The sequence below is a fragment of the Mya arenaria genome, chromosome 3 (assembly GCF_026914265.1).
Source record: "Mya arenaria isolate MELC-2E11 chromosome 3, ASM2691426v1".
In the NCBI taxonomy this organism is placed as follows: domain Eukaryota; kingdom Metazoa; phylum Mollusca; class Bivalvia; order Myida; family Myidae; genus Mya; species Mya arenaria.
In genome coordinates this window covers 69,322,544-69,342,715 of record NC_069124.1, presented here as the reverse complement: position 1 = coordinate 69,342,715, position 20,172 = coordinate 69,322,544, and the positions used below count along the sequence as shown (strand labels likewise).

Here is a 20,172-nt window from a genome sequence, read left to right as displayed (position 1 = left end):
TTCATGGCGTATAGTATGCTCTTTCAATGTGTCTAGTAGGCTCTTTCATGGCATGTACTATGCTCTTACATGGCGTGTAGTATGCTCTTTCATGGTGTCTAGTATGCTCTGTCATAGCATGTAGTATGTTCTTTCATGGTGTCTTGTATGCTCTGTCATAGCATGTAGTATGCTTTTTCATGGTGTCTAGTATGCTCTGCCATAGCATGTAGCATGCTCTTTCATGGCGTATAGTATGCTCTTTCATAGCGTGAAGTGTGCTCTGTCATAGCATGTAGTATGCTCTTTCATGGCGTATAGTATGCTCTTTGATAGCGTGAAGTGTGCTCTTTAATGGCATGTAGTATGAACTTTCATAGAGAGTAGTATCTCCTTTCAAAGAGTGTACAATGGTCTTTTATAGAGTTAAGTTAGCTCGTTCATTGGGTGTTTTATGCCCTTTCATAACGTGTAGTATGCTATTTTATAGAGTGCAGTATGCTCTTTCATAAAGAAAAGAAGGTTATTTCATAGAGTGTAGTATGCTCTTTCATAAAGAAAAGGAGGTTATTTCGTAGCGTGCAGTATGCTCTTTCATAAAGAAAAGAAGGTTATTTTATAGAGTGTAGTATGCTCTTTAATAAAGAAATGGAGGTTATTTCGTAGAGTGCAGTATGCTCTTTCATAAAGAAAAGAAGGTTATTTTATAGAGTGTAGTATGCTCTTTCATAAAGCAAAGAAGGTTATTTCGTAGAGTGCAGTATGCTCTTTCATAGAGTGTAGTATCTCCTTTCATACAGTGTAGAATGCCCTTTTATAGAATAAAGTAAACTCTTTCAAAGAGTGCAGTATGCCCTTTCGTCATGTGACGTTTACTATTTCATAGCTTGTAGTATGCCCTTCAATAGAGTGAAGTATGGTCTTTCATAGAGAACAAGAGCTGTCACAGAAACAGCGCGCTCGACTATACCACCGCTTTTCATTGTAAAAATTGAACAGTTTTGGCGAAACATGCATGGATCATTGTATTCAGTCTCAATGCAATACATCAAGTAGTTGCTGAAATATTAACCTATTTGTGCTTACATGCAAAACCTTAACCAGAATTTCTAAGTAAAATAATAAAAGCCTATAAAAGGGTGTTATCTAACTTCATAAGTAAGTAGGTTAGATAGTTGGGAATGAAATGTCATATCTAACGTTTCAATGCAATACATGATGTAATTGCTAAGATATTGACTTGAATGTGGGTACATGCAAAACCTTAGCCAGAATTTCTAAGTTGAATGATAAAGGGCAATTATTTTGCATTAAATGCAAACTATAGTTATCGTTCTTGGTTAATTAAGTAGGTTGGATGGTTGAGTACAATTGTATAAAGTCTCAATAAATACATCTAGTAGTTGCTGAGACATTAACCTATGTGTGCTTACATGCAAAACCTTAACCAGAATTTCTAAGTCGAATAATGAAGGGCAATTATTTGCATTAAATGCAAACCTGAGTTATCTAACTTGATTTATTAAGTAGGTTGGATAGTTGGGAATACATATCTTAAGTTTCAATGCAATACATGATGCATTTGCTGAGATAATGACCTAAAGGTAGTAACATACAAAACCTTAAACAAGGTGTGACGCCGACGCCGATGCCGACGCCAACGCTTGGGTGAGTAGTATAGCTCTCCTTATTCTTCGAATAGTCGAGCTAAAAATAGTTTCTTTCGTAGAGTGCAGTATGCTCTTTCATAGAAAGTAGTATCTCCTTTCATAGAGTGTAGCCTGCTTTTTTGTAGAGTAGTAAGCTCTTTCATAGGGTGAAGTGTGACCTTTCATAACGTGTAGTATGCTCTTTCATAGCGATTCCGTGGCCTAGTGGTTAAGGCGTCCGCGGCGTAATCGGTGCGGGATGTCGTGGGCTCGATCCCTGGCTGCGTCATACCGAAAGACTTTAAAGGTTGGTACAATAGCTCCCTTGTCTGACGCTCGGCATTTAAAGGGTAGTGCTGGGAAAGGTGGTTTACTCAGTACTGGTTCAACCAAGGAAGGTTGTATTCCGTGCTTTACACCGAGCACGTTAAGGAACCAGGAGGTTTCTTCGCAAGAGTATCGAGCCCGGATCTCTTGTATCTCACTCTGATTCTTCAAGTCTTCCAATGTCTGTATTTGACTGCTAATTGCTTTCACTTCTATTCAAGTCACTTATGGCATTTAAACACAATTTAAGTTGTGACGGCGGGGTCAAGCCATAACGCAGCCAATGGGCAAGGACAGACCTTAATAAACTCAAATACACAAACAGTTAAGACACAATGTAACAGTGTCGAGTTTCGATCTATTTTCTTCTGGTCAGCTATAAAACTGACCATAAAGAAACAGAAGAAAACTTGCTTATCTAATAGAATGTTAAATAAAATTCAGTTACAAACATCGGTCAGTAAAGCAACTATGCAAACACATAAATAGGTTAGTAAAGTCTCTGTTCAACATAGCCAAGTTTCGCTTTATGTTTAATTGGTCGGCTAAGATATAAGTCAGTAAAGTCTAAATGCAACATAATCGAGTTACGCTATATGTTCAACATGCCAATAACGACCATGTTTATGATCAAACAATTATATTCCCTACCTTAATTTGCTTCCAATGTCCCTTCGCGTGAACATTCTTCAAACACATTTCACATACTGACTGACTGTGTGTATTTACTACGATTTATAATACTGAGAATCTTTATATACATAATGCAGTGCACTTTTAGGTTTATTCAATATGTAGCAATCGGAACACTTCGGCCATTATCCAACAGAACTGAAAATCGGAATACTTTGGCCATTCTGTCATACGCATTTACACCACGCACCCAGCAAGAGCAGTAATCTTCATTGGTGTTTGTCCTAGCGAAACGGCTTCTTACGTCTGTCTGTAAGAGGACACTTTTGAAGAAAAAACGAGTAACTGTATCTGACTTATACGACGATAACTTAAGTGTATTGCATATATTATTGAGCAAATAAATGCATTATAATAAATAAATACAGATTTATAAATAGATAAAAAGAGATATTTTTCCGCAAGATAAACATTAGATTGGTATCATGGCCTTCCTAAATACAATGTATCGGCTAGTGGGATTACTCAAAATTCTCGTGCATGGTCCGCTTACAACTGTAAGAAGACACCTTTTCAATAGTTCTGGGGTAAAGTCGTATAAACAGTTCAATACGATTATAGTTTTTGACATTGTTTTTAAATTGTTGTCTCAGAATCAAACTTCAATTCAGTCATTTCAGATAACTCACAAAATAAAAGATAACCATTGGTTGGAAAACTGCTAAAAAATACAATTTTCTTAAAACGTTAATTATCCATAAAACCGAGCGTAAATATGTAAAAAAACTACAATCTGACTTTTATCGGCACTTGTTTCCAGACAATTATCTAAAATGGACTCATTCCAAAACAGAAAAATGGCCAAAACGGTCAATCTGTGAGAGTGCAGCTTTAAACATGGACTATATTACTAGTATAACTTATGTTTCTGAGTCTGTAAATAGCTTATGCCTTTGCTTTATTTTATATATGTTTTAATTGTACATGTTATTCAACATGTTTATTTTAGTCAACATTTTGTTCAACCTTTACATGGATATAAAAATAACACTGACTTAAAAGTTATTTTTGATAGGGAATAATGCACTCTGGAATCCAGCATAAAACTTTGTTTGGGAATTAGCTTTTTCTTTAAAATCCAACTAGAACCGTCACAGAAACGTGAAATATGCCCCCATTTGGGCATACGCTGCTGGCAATCGGAACACCTCGGCCAATATCCAACAGGAATTGACGAAGCTTGCCGATGATGGCCGTCTTGTTACGAATGACGCTTCTGGCTGTTAGATGGGCGATACTATTTCCCGGTCCCGGTCTCATCCGGTCTGTTTTCAAAATAATAGAGTAGGTATCGGCCATGATTGAAAGGTGTGAATGACCGGGGGATAATGGGATTACAATAGATTAAAAGTGTTAAGAAAACAAAACAACAAACTTTAAATGAAAGAAATATTCATCGAAATTTGCTTACATCAAATTAAGCCACATTGTTCGACAAACTTATATTACCTATACTCAATTATGGGTAAGAAGTATGGGGATTCCTAACAGCAGACTCATTAGAAAAAAAATCTTCATTTCTTTAAAAACTTACTTGGTGTAAAATTATCAACACAGAACAACGTTATTTATGTATAATTTGAAATAACCCATATCTATGTTTATCGAGTGACGTCTATCATCAGATACTGGTTAAGATTGACCATATCAAATGACAGAAAATACATAAAACGTTTATACAATTCAATAATATCAGATATACAAAACAATATTGGTCAATTCATATGGGCATATAAAGTAAAACTTATGCTAGAAGCAATGGGGTTTAACGACGTTTGGCTAAATCAAGGTGTTGGAAACATTAAATACGTTTGATATATCTTCAAACAAAGAGCGAAAGATATGTTTATGCAAAAATGGAATGAAGATTTGAGAGACTCTTCGAGAGCTTCTTCTTTTGGATTATTCTCAAACTTTAATTTCCAATTATACCTAGACAATATCCAGAACAAACATCACAGGAACGCTCTATTAAGGCTTAGGTAATCTTCCCATAGACTCGAAATAGAAATAGGAAGATGGCATAAACCACACATACCCCCAAGGTGTCACGACTTTCGCGAGTATTCCGCCGGATCATATCCGACGGATATAATCCTTTCGGATTGTGCACGTTTTTATCGGGCGTTTCGTGCCCGAGTGGCGGGATAGAAAGGTATGTAAGGAACGGTTTTAGAGTGCTAAGAAAGAAGTTTTTCATTTTGGACAATGGATTATTAAAAACGTCAGTGATAAACGATTTATTGTGTATTATTTAGGAAAATCATTTAAGAAAACCATATTAAATTTAAAACAAAATAAAAACTGTAAAAATTAAATTGTGTTGTTTCTTGTGAGAACATTAAAAACCAAACCAATGTGGCAATTAAATCTCAGGGGGCAATAACTCAATTAAACTTCGCCACATTGATGGTGCCGTAACCCGGGACTATTAACCGGACATAACGAATAAGTGTGCAGGTGGAATAATAAGTAATAAAATGTAATTTGAGTGCAAATAAGATGGATTAAAATTGTGTAGTGATGAAGTTATGCAGCTGGAATTTTGAGTGCTAAGCGAATTAGACATTAATAATTTCAGTGAATCAGGAATAAAGCAATAAGGAAATAAATTAAACAAAATGGCTGGGATTTCGTATTTAAAGGGAGTTAGAACGAGGTACAGAAATACCTTAGAGACCGAAATTGACAAAAGTGTTTTGTTAATAAAGTGTAACTTAGATACAAGTAACATAGATGATGTGCTTTCGAAGACAAGTAAGTGTTTAGAGAAACTAAAAACCTATTCAGAAAAGTTAGAAATTCAATCTGGAAAATTAGCAAGTGCTCTTGATGATAGTGAAACAGAGTTAGTCAGTGCAATTATTGATGAGGACTGTAGCCTGTGTGATGAAGCCATATCGGCTTTACTCGATTTGAAAGAGTATAAGGCTAAACTCATTTCTAAGAAAGAATAGGATGTGGATATTAAGAAAGAAAAGGATGAATTAAGTCCGTTTGTACAGTTACAGCATGAACTCCAAAATATTGCTCATGCTCAAGTTAAACAACAACAAGAGTTTCTTGAACTACAAAAAAAAGAACAAAGAGAGTCCCAAAGGAAAGCGTCAACTTCAGTTAGACTCCCAAAACTTGAGATGATTTCCTTCGGTGGTGATAGATTACGTTGGATAGAATTTTGGGATTCGTACGAATGTGCAGTGCATAAGAATGATCAATTATCAAAAGTGAATAAATTTAATTATCTCAAAAGCAAACTCTACGAGGTGAAGCGCGAGGTGCTATAGCCGGATTAGCGTTATCAAACGAGAACTATGAGGTAGCGATTGAAGTACTGAAAGAGAGATTCGGTAAGACTCAACAAGTGATTGACTTACATTACAATAAATTGATAAATTTACACAGTGCAAATAACAATGTTCCCAGTTTAAGGAATTTCTTAGATAATGTTGAGCGTCATCTAAGGAGCCTTGAGGTTCTAGAACAGAACATAAATCAGGACGTATTCATATCGATGATACGAGCAAAACTTCCTGAAGATGTGCTTCTTCAATTAGAAATGTTAAATGGTGCTGAAAGAAAATGGACAATAACTACATTAAGGAATAGAATGAGGGAATATATACTGCACGAGAAAAGTCAGACAAACGGCAGTTTGATACAAAACCAAAGATACCACAAAATAAATCGCTGTATCGTGGTTCGGAGAGTGATTGAATACCAAATAAATCAAACTATGGTTATAAAGCAATAAGTTCGGCTGAGGCTTTGGTTGCAAATACAAAGAAACTAACGCCGCAGCAATTAAAACCAAGTAAAGATTACTCGGAAATGTGTATATACTGCGCAAAACATCACTGGAGTGACGAGTGTCTCCAGTACCGGACACTCAGTGCGCGTAAACAAGTGCTTAAGGAGAGTTGTTTTAGATGCTTAAAGGTTGGACATAAAACAGCAGAGTGTAAGAAGAACAAAGTGTGTGTCTATTGTGGGGAGAGAAACAGCCACCATAGAAGTCTATGTCCAAAGCGCTTCAAGAGTTCTGAATCTAGTGTTCATTTAACGGAAGAGTTGCCAATGACACAAAAAGGTGATATTCCAGAGGAAAACGTTCTTGTATCTTCAGGAGAAATGGTACTAATGCAAACGGCGAAAACGGAAGTTAAAGGTGCAAAAAGTGACAGACACAGAGTCGTGAGAATGCTCTTAGACTCTGGTTCTCAGAGGTCATATGTTTCGGAGGCTTTAGCTCGAAAATTAAACCTAAAACAAGAAGGAAAAGAGGAAATCAATGTTATGACGTTTGATAGTGATAAATCCAAAGTTGTGAAAACAAAGATATCTACAATGGAACTTAAGTTAAAACCGGGTGATTATATGACAATATCGGTGAATATTGTGCCTGTAATCAGTGGAAATATTCAAAGGAAACCCATGAAAGGGCTATCCGAAAATGCCAATCATTTGTTGAAATCAGTGGATTTGGCAGATGACATTGCCGAAGATAGTGAATTGTGCCAAATTGATCTACTCATCGGTAATGATTACTACTTGGACATTGTGCTTAGTCAAAAACTTGAAGTTCAACCAGGATTATATTTACTTAGTTCCAAATTTGGTTGGATACTTACCGGACGTACACAGGAAGGTGTCCATGACAGAAATGACGTCAACATGTTAATTATGACGTATGGTACAAAGTTTAATGAAATCACCGCATTCGTTTCCACCGATGATTGTTTAACGAAAGTGCCAGATTTAGAAGATTTCTGGAAAATCGAATCCATCGGAATCAATGATTGTCCAACGCTTTCTAGTGACGAAAATGCAATGTCAGCATTCAAAAATACGCTTCAATTCTCTGATGGACGTTATCAAGTTAAATGGCCCTGGAAGGACGACTCACAAGATCTACCAATAAATCGCCAACTAGCTATGGGACGACTGCGTTCGACAATTGCTCGAATGAAAGATAAACCGGAGTTAATGATAAAGTACGACAGTGTGATACAGGACCAACTGACCAAAGGTATCATCGAAAAGGTCAACGCAAGGACTGGTAAAATGATACATTACTTACCACACCACGCAGTGATTACTCCGTTGAAAACAACCACGAAATTGAGAGTGGTCTACGATGCGTCGGCAACATTTAGATCCTGTGACAAGAGTTTGAACGAGTCCCTTTATAGGGGTCCTGTCATGCTTCATGACCTGTGCGGAATGTTGTTACGGTTTCGTGTTCACAACATTGCAGTTGTCGCCGACATAGAAAAGGCGTTTTTCCAAATAGGATTGCAACCAAGTGATCGTGATGTGACGCGTTTTTTATGGATTAAAGATTGTGACAAGCCTGTGGTTAACAAAGATACGATCGAAGAAAATAGCTTCTGTCGTGTCCCTTTCGGAGTTATATCGAGTCCGTTCCTTCTAGGTGCTACCATAGAGTCTCATTTGGACTCGTACGAGTGCGAATTGTCTGAGAAAATAAGAGTGATATATACGTAGACAATCTAGTAACAGGAGCAAGAAACATCACAGAAGCAATTGAGCTTTACAGCGGTACAAAGCAAATGTTCAATGAAGCCTCAATGAACATAAGGGAATGGATATCTAATAGTGTTGAAGTGAACACTGTGATTCGGGAATCCGATCGAGCTACTGAAGGTTTAATGAAGGTTCTTGGACACATCTGGGATACAAGCAGTGACACTTTTGGATTAAAGTCATCTACAGTGCTTGAAAAAGTGTACAGACCGAAACAAAACGTACTGTTTTAAAGTCAGTGGCGTCAGTGTTTGACCCCTTAGGATTTTATTCACCAGTTGTGCTACAAGGTAAATTGCTTATGCAAAGTTTGTGGAAAAAGCAAGTTAAATGGGACAGTGAGCTCGACGATGAAGACAAATGTTTGTGGGATGATATAAAGGCAAACTTGAGAAAGATATGTGAGTTCCAGATTCCAAGATGTGTGACATTAATTGCCAAAGATAGTGTGATTGAAACCAGCATTGTGTGTTTTTGTGATGCCTCTGCGAAGGCATACTCTTGTGTGATTTACCTACAGCAAGAAACCAAAGGTGATTCAAAGGTAGAATTAGTGTTTGCAAAAACAAGATTGGCTCCAATAAAGGAATTAACAATTCAAAAACTTGAACTTATGGCGGTTGTAGTTGGTGTAAGGTGCTATATACAGATGCAAAGTGTGTTTTACAATGGATTAAGGCAAAGACGGAAAAGTCAGTATTCGTCAGAAATAGAGTGGCCGAAATACAACACCACGAAGATATTACGTTTCAGTACGTACCAACCAATCAAAACCCAGCTGATATTGCAACCCGTGGGATAAGTGTAGAAAAATTGAGAGCAAATAATTTGTGGTGGCAATGGTTAAAAGGCCCATCGGTGCATCGAAATAAACAAAGATCAAGTGAAGTAGTAAGTGAAGCAAACAAAAACAATGAACAAGAAAGTGACAAAAAGAATGATCAAGAAAGTGAAACTGAGAACGAACAAAAGAGTGAAATGGAGTTAGTGAGTTGTCCAAAGAAGAAATTTGATTGTGAAAAACCGTGCGTGTCACATGTCATAGATATAGAACGATTTTCACCCGCAACTAAACTGATACGTGTGACAGCGTACGTTCTTCGTTTTGTCAAAATACTTTGTAAGAAGACGAGGAAATCAGAGCTCGACGGATTAAACAGTTGTGACTTGAACGAAGCAGAGTTATTGTGGTTGAAATATACCCAAAGAAAACACTTTGGTGACGTCATAAGTGACATTGCAAACAAAACAAAAACAAGTAACATACAACGTCAACTTGGTTTATATTTAGACGAGATTGGCCTCCTTCGTTGCAAAGGACGATTGGAGAATTCAAATATCGGCTCGAGATATCCAGTGTTGATACCTAAAAAGGACAGATTCACGGAGCTTCTGATTGAACGGTCGCACAAAGATCTGTTACACAGTGGTATATCACAAACACTTCGTAAAGTTCGACAAAGATTTTGGATACCACAAGGGCAAACAAGTGTGAGATATGTTCTAAACAAGTGTTTCGTATGTCGACGAATAGAGGGTGGTCCCTACAAAATGCCAGAAATGCCACCCCTACCGAAGTCACGTGTTAATGAAAACCCACCATTTTCTCAAACAGGGTTAGACTACTTCGGTCCTTTGTTCATAAAAACAAACAGTGGTTCGCAAAAAGTATGGATTTGCCTGTTCACATGTCTAGTTACGCGAGCGGTACATCTCGAATTGGTGCAGAATATGACAACAGAGGAGTTTTTAATGGCATTTAGGCGGTTTATTTCACAGAAAGGCGTACCGACAAACATAATAAGTGACAACGCGCTCAAGTTCAAATCAGCAAACAAGACTTTAGAGAACGTGTTAAAATCGGAGGATGAGCAAAGCTATATGTCAAATAAAGGCATTCGTTGGTCGTTCATAGTTGAACTTGCGCCATGGATGGGCGGTTTTTATGAGCGACTTGGTGGATTAGTAAAACAAACACTCCGAAAAACACTCGGACGCAAATTGTTGACTAGCGTAAAATTGCAAACGTTATTGAAGGAGATAGAAGCCGTTATAAACTCTCGTCCGTTAGTATACGTTGGTGAAGACATTAACTCAAGCATCACGATAACACCATCTCACTTTATTTCACCAAACATGAATTTTAGTGTTCCAAACATAAAGTACAATGAAGACAGTGACTACAGTCCCAAAAATAAAAGTGCTAACGACCTTTTAAATATTTGGAAAAAGGGACAAAAACTGTTGTGCGCGTTTTGGAAACTTTGGCGGGATGATTATTTATTAAGTCTTAGGGAGCGAACTCAATATAAATTAAAAGGCAAACGCATTCAGTCTCAAAAGTCTCCAAACATAAATGATGTTGTCCTGGTCAAGGATGATTTACCACGTGGTTGTTGGAGATTTGGAAAAGTGAAATCTTTAGTGAAAAGCTCGGATGGAAATATACGATCGGCAAAACTTCAGTTGCCATCAGGTAGAGTTGTTGGACGTGCACTTAACTTATTATACCCCCTTGAGGTGTCCGATCAAAATACGCAAACTAGTGACAGTTCTATGAATAAAAATATTAAGGATTTAGATATGCAACCAAATCGCCCGGTGAGGAGGGCTGCAGAGTGCGCTAAGAAAAAGATCAAAGCGCAACTCGCAGAGTAAAGTGACATTGACTGTTGAATTTAATGTGATTATATTCGCTTAAAAGTAGGCAAGGCGTACTATAATCAATTAAGAGTCATATTAAATTGAATAACCAGCCTAGCAGATCAAAAGTTACAGTGGGTGTATATACGGTAATTGTATTACAATTGATCCGCCGGACTCAATAATTGTGCACGAGGAACTCGATTATAATGTGCATATGGTAATATTGAAAAGTCATATCAGCCAAAATGTTTGTCTGTGACAGTTGTAATCGCTCTTATAAGTATAAATCAAATTTAAGAAGGCACATTCGAGAGAAGCATCTAGGTGCTGATCATTGGGAATGTTTAAACACGACGTGCAGTTCAAAATTCATAAGGAGGAGTTATTTGTATCAACATATGGTGTTAAAACATGGGATACCTAAGACGGAAGCTGTAAACATGTGTGTTAAGGTGTCAAGGTGTGGGACAAAACAAAACAAATATTATTCTGATGTCAGTGATGACGATTCTGTTTTTGAATTGATAAATGATATCAATAATAACAATTGTACATCCACATATTTGACGACGCTGTAGCTTCGTTTGATACGGGATTATTCGTTAGCAACCAAAGCACTGTAAAGGCTTCTGGAAGTGGTGTTGCTTCAAGCGCCGTGACTTCCGGTATGGACAAAAGAGAGCCGTCGGATAGTGATTCATCTTTCGGTACACAAGAGAGTCGTCGGATAGTGATTCATCTTCCGGTACAAAATCCGAAAGTCATGGTTCATCTGACGAATCTTCTGTTGGTGAAGACACTGACAGTAATGTTGCCAATAATGATTCCAGCGCCGTCACTTCCGGTATGGACACCAGTGAGTCGTCAGAAAGTGAGTCTTCTTCCGGTACGAACACCGGAAGTAATGTTGTCGACAGTGTATCTTCAAATGATGTGAATAGTGTTCATGATGTCGAAAGTGTGTCCCAGGATAATTCAGGATCAGCTAATAATGATGATGAAAGTGCTAAGACCGTGAAAGAGTGTTATTCGCCAGAGGTAGTATGGATCAGTGATGACGAAGAGTGTAGTGCACTAGTGCCTTTAAATAAGTGTATTATATATATAAAAAAGAAAAGAAAAAGTCTGGATTTTAATTTAATATGAAAATGAAATTGCCAGGTAGCAATCAGAAAGTGTTTAAAACAATTGAAACATTAAAAATTATGTATTGCTAGGTAGCATTATGAAACAGTATAAGCTTAGAATTTAAACGTCATTGTTTGTTATGTTCTCAGTAAGCATATAATATCTATATTGTTTGTAATGTTGTTAATATGTATTTGATGTGTCAATGTTCATATAAACAGATGCAGTTCTTGATATTAATACATATGTATTAAATTGTCGGCGGATATAATCCTTTCGGATTGTGCACGTTTTTCTCGGGCGTTTCGTGCCCGAGTGGCGGGATAGAAAGGTATATAAGGAACGGTTTTAGAGTGCTAAGAAAGAAGTTTTTCATTTTGGACAATGGATTATTAAAAACGTCAGTGATAAACGATTTATTGTGTATTATTTAGGAAAATCATTTAAGAAAACCATATTAAATTTAAAACAAATTAAAAACTGTAAAAATTAAATTGTGTTGTTTCTTGTGAGAACATTCAAAACCAAACCAATGTGGCAATTAAATCTCAGGGGGCAATAACTCAATTAAACTTCGCCACACAAGGAATGAAAGAAAATGTCAACTTTGCAACACTCTCGAGGACGAATTTCATTTTTCCTTAGAATGTCTTATATATCATGAATTACGAAAATCATACATACACCGATATTATTGGCGTCGCCCGAATATTATAAAATTCACTGAACTTCTTTCAACGAATAACATAAATATCATACACAAATTATCGTGCTATATAATTAAAGGTTTTAAAACACGACAAAATACATACTATAATTGACACTTTCCTCCAAATGTAAGATTTAGAGATATATCTGTTATGAAATGGATATTTTAAAATTACGTGAATAAGGTAATGCTTCTATAAATCATTATTTAACCGAATTAACTTTTTCACTTGTAATTTTATTGTTAGATATAATATATTCCGTTGATAATTGTATTGGATAGCATCTTCTCACATTCAATTGTTAATCGTTTTGAAAACATCTATTTATCCGATATAGAAATTGATGAAAAATGTATAAGATAAGTATTATCATTTTGCATACCGGAAATGTTTTATTCTCTATATTATTGCTGCAGGAGTCATGCGACCTGATGTTTTGCGATGAAGAGGAAGAAGGCCAGATCGCCGCAGCCTTAGATCGTCCGCTTAGGGACGTTGTCGGCGCCAGCGCCCTCAACGTCGACCCTGACACAACGGTGGACGTGGAAGTATTGAACGTTGCAGATATGCGGTATTTTATTGCTGTATATATTTGCTTTTCATATGAAAAGTTCCACCAGAGTCAAATAACATTCTTATAGGCAGGCCAAATCGACTCAGTCTTAATATAAGATTGCCCGCGAAGGGACTTTGTCGGCACCAGCGTCCTCATCGTCAACCCTGTTACAAAGGTGGACGCGGAAGTGTTAAACGCTGCAGGTATGGGGTATTTTATTGCTGTGTGTGTTTGCTTTTCATATAAAATTGTTCCACCAGGGTCAAATAACATTCTTCAGTTCCGCATGTCCGCAGTAGAAAGTGATTGCTACAATGTCAGATGGACCATATCGACTTGAAAGAATGCGCCCTTCGTAACATCGCCGTAAGATACAAATCCGACAAACATTCCGACGCCGTTGCTAAGGCAATCACCGCTCTCACTATTGTCACCGCCCGAAGATAAGAAGAAGGTACTGCAGAACTTTGATACACATACTCTAAGCATTTAAAAGCTGTTGAAAATAAATTGGACCCAAAATATATCTTGAATAATTTGAAAGATTTAACACATTCAAATAAATGTAATAAAATAAACTTACCAACACAATTGGTTGTAGATAATAAAGTTATCAACGGAAAATGATACAGCATTAATGAATTGAATAATCATTTCATAAACATGTCAAGTATACTTGAAACAATACCGTTTAGACATGAAAATTGTGATGCTCTAAAAAATCAGTTGATATAAAACTGGGATATAAAAAGTTTTGTTTAGAATAAATTACTCCCTTAGAAGTAAAACATATTATACTTATAGATAAACTTGATTTACATAAATTTACCGGTTTCGATATAATAACACCAACTTTTGCCTCTATTATATATACTAGTATCAGGAAAGAAATATTTCCTGATAAATTGAAAACTGAACGAGTGACACCATTATTAAAGAGGAACCAAACAATTATCGACCTTTTTCAATATTACCTACAATATCTAAGATTTTTGAAAGACACGTAGCTAAGCAACTTCAGTCTTACTTCCAAGAAACTAATATAATATTTAATAAACAATCAGGGTTTAGGGAAATAAATGTATTACAGCATTGATTAGTTTAATAGATGCGTATATTAGAGATGTAGATAGTGGCAAGCTCATTGGAACTGTTTTTCTTGATCGCAGTAAAGCATTTGATTTAGTGGATCATGAAAGTCTTTCGCACAAATTGAAACTGTACAACGTGTTGGTGTTCTTTTCGTCATACTTAAGTAACAGAAAATAGTCTGTAAAGGTCGGAGATATACAATCTGAATTACTCACTGTTATTTCTGGTGTACCTCAAGGGTCCATATTGGGTCCTTTATAATTTATAATATATATATCAATGATATTGCTACATGCATTAATAAAATGATGTCTTTGCAGATGATACTACATTGCATGAGGCGGGAAGTAGTCTCTTAGACGTTGAACATAAGCTTCGAAGTAATCTGATAGTATGTTATTGCATCCAATTAAATCAAAATGCACGGTCATTGGAATATCATTTAAAACGAAACGAGCATCCGACTTGCATCGAATAATAAACGAAACTTCATTAGAAAATGTAAATGCCATAAAACTACTTGGTATTTACATTGATAATAATAAATCTCAAGTGGCATTCACAGATAGAGTTTGTCTGTAAAAAAGTAAACTCAAAAGTTTCGCTATTTAAAAAAGTTGTCTTTTTTCAGTCTGATCAGATGAAATATATGCCCATATATATTTCTGTTATTCGATTAATGTTCTCATATTTGGGACAAAGGCAATGGTTCAAATGCAAATACAATAAACATTTTACGAAGAAGAGTGGCAATAATCATATTAAAAAGACCAAAGCGGTCTTCATCTTGTGGATTGTTGCAAGAGTTAAAATGGTTAACAATAACAGATAGATGTAACTATCATACTGCCGTACTTGTATATAAAAACCATGCATAATATGGTACCAACATAAATGTCAGATCTTTCTTAACATTTTCAAATGATCAATTCTTTAAACTTAGATCAGTTTCAAAATTACACTAAGATCAGTTTCAAAAACGGACCTTATTTGTAATATGTTGCCTAGAACAAATTACCTCAAGCATTCCTTTCATATAACAGTGTGCACGTATGGAATGAAATACCTACAGAAGTCAGAAATGTCAACAAATTGGCAACGTTCAAATTTAAGTATAAAACTTTTCTTTTGCATAAACATTTAAACGTTCTAATAAAGACTTGTAATCCGACTGAATATATTAAAACAATTTATGAAAACGTTATATTCATTATTATATTTCTCAGCTATTGTAAAATAAGTTGGGTTTTTGTCGGCAAATGCTTGAAATGATACATGTGTTTACCATGGTTTATTATTCATTAATACTTCATATGATTTATTTTTATCTTCATTTGCGATTTGAATGGTAGTATACATGTGTGAATTGTGTACTTATGTTTAACAAAATTAACATGTTTAATTATTCATTAATGCTTTATATGACTTGTTGTGTTTTTTAATGATATTTGAATAAATGCTTTGGTCCTGTGCTTTCTGAAGATCATTTCACTAATCTTACTGACGTTGAAAAATTGGCTTTTTACATAAATAACAAAATAATGCAGTAAGCGAAGTAAACTGTGAAAGTTATAAATGCTCTAAGAAGTACATGCACTATAAGCATAGCATTTACACTTGTATTAATATGTCTTATGTCGTTAAATTTTGTATTAAACATATGTTTCAACATAGCATAAACGACCAAGTATCTTCATTTATATGAAGGATGTTAGATAAACACGTTAGCTGTTCGATGTTCTGGAAATGATCATGATTACTTTAATTTTTTAATAGTACACACTATTTGCTAAAGAGAAACAGCACCGCGACCTACATTAACTATATATGCTAATATATGCATCAATGCTTGAGAAATGTTAACATTAAGATTGGCCGGGTGTTATCATCATTTATATTTGTATTGTGAATGTCATTTGTGTTATGCACATTCTCTATAATAAACAACTTACTTACTTACCTACTTCATACAAATACAAATACATTTGTATAGCGCAAAAAGTATTGTTCAATATTCGATTGCGCTTCACACAGTTCATGCGCTATTTCACACAAGGTATATACAGTCATTTACACATAAAATCTGGTAGGCTCCTAATTATAAAACAGTCCAAACAAATACGTTTTCAGTTCCTTTCTAAAAGTAGGTTCACTTTTATGTGTTTTATGTCTCTAGGAAGAGCATTCCACCATTTTGGCCCAACCACAACAAGTGATCTGTCAGCAATTCTGGTTCTGGTTCTTGGAACAATAAATTGAATGTCATCAGAAGATCTTAGTCTGTATTTTCCCTGAACACGGTTTAACAAAGACCTCAAATAAGAAGGAGCTTCTCCCTGCACAATACGGAACACATTGACAAGAATTTTAAACATAATTCTTGCCCTCACAGGTAGCCAGTGAAGGGATTTGAGGACTTCGGTAGTTGGATGACCGTATGGTGTGTTGGTCACAACTCTTGCTGCTTGGTTCTGAACTTTCTGAAGTCTGTTAATCTGATAGGCAGGAATTTCCGTAAATAATCCATTGCAAAAGTCAATATGAGAATGAATAAGGCCGTTCACCATTATCTCTGTTGATCTTTGTGAAAGGTGTTTACGAATTTCTTTCAGATTTCTAAGCTGAGCATGCGCAATCTGACATTTTTTCTGATATGCATGTCAAAATTAAGCGTACTTTCCATATGTACACCCAAATCTCTGACATTATTAACACATTTTACTGATGATCCACCAACACTCACACTCGAAATGTTAAGTTTTGCTAGCTGATGTTTAGTGCCATACATGATAATTTCTGTTTTTGAGTTATTCATTTTCAACTTAAAATTTGTCATCCACACAATTATATCATTGAGACAATCATTAAGCATTTCAAGCACATTCGCCTCATTTTGTGCATTTCCAGCTTGAATTCTGAAAGCAATTTTATGATCATCAGCATACCCATAAAGTCCAGCTGGGTATTTTTGTACAACTTTGTTCAGAGCAGCAATATACATGGTAAAAATAACTGGGCCTGCACAGGACCCCTGTGGTACACCGAACTGCAGCTGTTCTGTGTTGGAAGATGTGTTCTCAACAATAACTTTCATTGTCCTTTCAGTTAAATAGGAATTTATCCAGTTCAAAGGAATACCTTTAATACCAAAGTCTTCCTGAAGAATTCGAAGTACAATTGGAATATCCACTGTATCAAAAGCTGCACTGAGGTCAATCATGACAACGATAGTAACTTTATTGTTGTCAAAGCATCCAATAAATCACAATACATTTTCATCATTGCAGATTCGACACCATGACCCTTTCTGTAAGCGCTTTGATATGACGGAAGAAGTCTGTTTACTTCGATGTGATGAGTAATTTGTTGTAATGCAGATTTCTCAAGGATCTTTGATAAAAACGACAAGTTTGACACAGGCCGATAATTTTTAAGTTCTAGAGGGAGACCCTTTTTCTTCAATAGAGGCTTTATCACAGCACGTTTCCACTCTGTTGGAAACACCCCAGATGATAATGATCTATTTACAATTTCTGTCACAACTGGTATAAAAATATTAAGATTGTCTTTCAACTTTGGTGTTGGAATAACATCTAGTTCACAAGTTGTTGGTTTTGATCCTTGGATAAGTTTCATGACATCATTTTCTGAGAGTGGTGTGAACTCAGTCAAAATTGTGCCACCCAGAGGCTCGTTTAATGATACAGACCCGATATGTGCCGATTCAATGGTTATATTATCTAAGTCATTTCTCAACCTGGCAATTTTGTCAACAAAGAATTGCAAAAATTCGTTGGCTAGAGATACATCATCAGTATGCGGTGGAAGTGGATTGTCCTTTGTACGACCGAGCAGACAGGCAGTCACCCCATATAACTTTTTCACATCGCCCTCTGCCCCACTGATTTTAGACTGATAATATCTATTTTTTGATGTTGTCACTGCAGTAGTGTAGCTGTTTCTAACCTTTTTATAAATATTTTCCATCAAATTTGATTTGTCAGACTGGTAAATACTTTCTATTGACCTTTTAAACTGCTTGAGGGATTTCAGGTATCCAGAATACCATGGTACATTTGGTCTGCAAATAACAGTTCTCTCTTTGAGTGGAGCATGCTTATCAATTACATCTGAGGTACTCTTGGTAAAGTTTGTAACAAGTTCATCAACATTTGAAAATCGTTCTAAAAGTAGATTCAATTCAGAGATGTCTTTCTGAAAAGCTTCTTTTGACACTGATTTCCAGTTTCTGCTTTTGACAGTTTTAACAAGTAGAGGAGGACGACACTGTTCAACATAACAACTAACGAAGCAGTGATCAGAAATAAAATAGTCAGTCAGAGGTTCAGTTACATCTGAGAATTTATCTCTTTTTCTTGTAATGATCAAGTCCAAAATATGCCCTTTGATGTGTGTAGGTCTCTTAACTCTCTGCACAAATCCAAATGTGTGAAGACACTTCATGAACTGTTTGGTATAACAATCTGATTTATTGTCTTAGTGGATATTAAAGTCACCCATTAACACCAAAGGTTCAGATATCACTGAAAGTTGCTCCAACAAGTCTGAGAATTCATCTATAAACATTGCTTGTGTAACTGGGTGCTTCTCAGAGTATGGCGGTCGATAGATACCAATTATCAGGAAAACAAAGTTGTTTCTATTTATCTTCCACTCAACATACTCAAAGGACTCAAAAGTTTTGCAAGAATTGCGTGACACTTTTAAGTTGTCTCTATATAACAGGGCTATTCCGCCTCCTTTTCGCTCAGGTCTAGGGACATCATCAAAACGATAACCATCCTGTGACAGTTCTCTCCGTACAACATCATCACCATCAGCATGGAGCCAAGTTTCAGTAATCACACAAAGATCAATGTTCTGCTCAAAAATATGCTGTAGTAGGTCAGACGATTTTCCTCGAATAGATCTTGTATTGACAGTTGAACATTTGAGCCTGCTTTTTCTTGTTTCATTTAAATAAATTGTTCTGTCTAGTTTTATCTGTGTTAAGTTCTTCAAGTGAACACCATCATTATAATCCTTGATCCTCGTCCTGAGGCGACCAGCCCTTTTACCTCTGTATACCAGTATACCAAATTCTTTCAGCCTTGTTAACACTTCTTTGTCTAATTTAATTGACTTTCTCGGTGGTGAGCGAAAAGTCAGTAATTGCTCAGTACTGTACTGTATAACAGTAAACGGCTTATTCATTGTGAGAGCTGATAATCTGTCCACCATGTAAGTTGAGATCAATGGGGTGGAACACCCTTCTTTGTTACATTGTCTTTGTTTCAGATGCAGATTTCTATGTAATACAATTAAAATTCCTAAGAATAATTTCACCAGCATATTTAATATATATTCATAACACTATAGTCCAAAATTCCAGTTTTTACACACAGTAATTCCAACAGAAAATGCAAATTATTCAGAGAACAAAATAATGCAGCCTACACCTGGCGCAATAATACCTACAAGTATTTTCATAGTATGTGTACATGTGTGTGAATTGTGTAGCTAATGGCATTATGTTTTAATTTAGAAGGCCATATTGAAAATATGATGTTTTATTGTTGACACTGTAATTATATCATAATGTGTTACCATCTTAAAATAATTGCAGATTCTGAAGTGCCAAGAAACTGCGCATGGCTCCGGCAAGTGGTCAAGAAATCCGAAACCGGTTAGTGCAGCTCCGAATCCCCCATTTCAGGAGAATGGAGCTGTCAGTCACCCCTCTAGGACGTGCTGGTGTGTAAATGATTCAATAGATTGACTATCACACTAAATCAGTTATAATTAAGGGCCTTCCACAGTGCAAAAGTGGGTGGGGAAGGCTAAA

At 36.0% G+C, this 20,172-nt stretch overlaps 2 protein-coding genes across 2 annotated transcripts in view; one reads left to right on the top strand and one right to left on the bottom strand.

Annotated features, from left to right (window-relative positions):
- The window catches only part of LOC128227455 (transient receptor potential cation channel subfamily M member 5-like), a 33,706-nt gene extending 30,906 nt beyond the window's left edge, over window positions 1-2,800 (bottom strand). Inside the window, exon 1 of the mRNA XM_052938014.1 lies at window positions 2,607-2,800. Coding sequence (XP_052793974.1) covers window positions 2,607-2,641 — 35 coding nt within the window. The 5' untranslated portion in view covers window positions 2,642-2,800. The remainder of the gene's footprint in view (window positions 1-2,606) is intronic.
- Window positions 2,801-6,479: 3,679 nt separating this feature from the next.
- LOC128226235 (uncharacterized) lies at window positions 6,480-8,156 on the top strand. The gene has a single exon (XM_052936122.1). The coding sequence runs from the start codon at window positions 6,480-6,482 to the stop codon at window positions 8,154-8,156; it is 1,677 nt and encodes a 558-aa protein (XP_052792082.1).
- Window positions 8,157-20,172: the final 12,016 nt, after the last annotated feature.

Coding starts and splice junctions, on each gene's coding strand:
- LOC128226235 (XM_052936122.1), top strand. CDS start 6,480: ATGTGTATATACTGCGCAAAACATCACTGGAGTGACGAGTGTCTCCAG.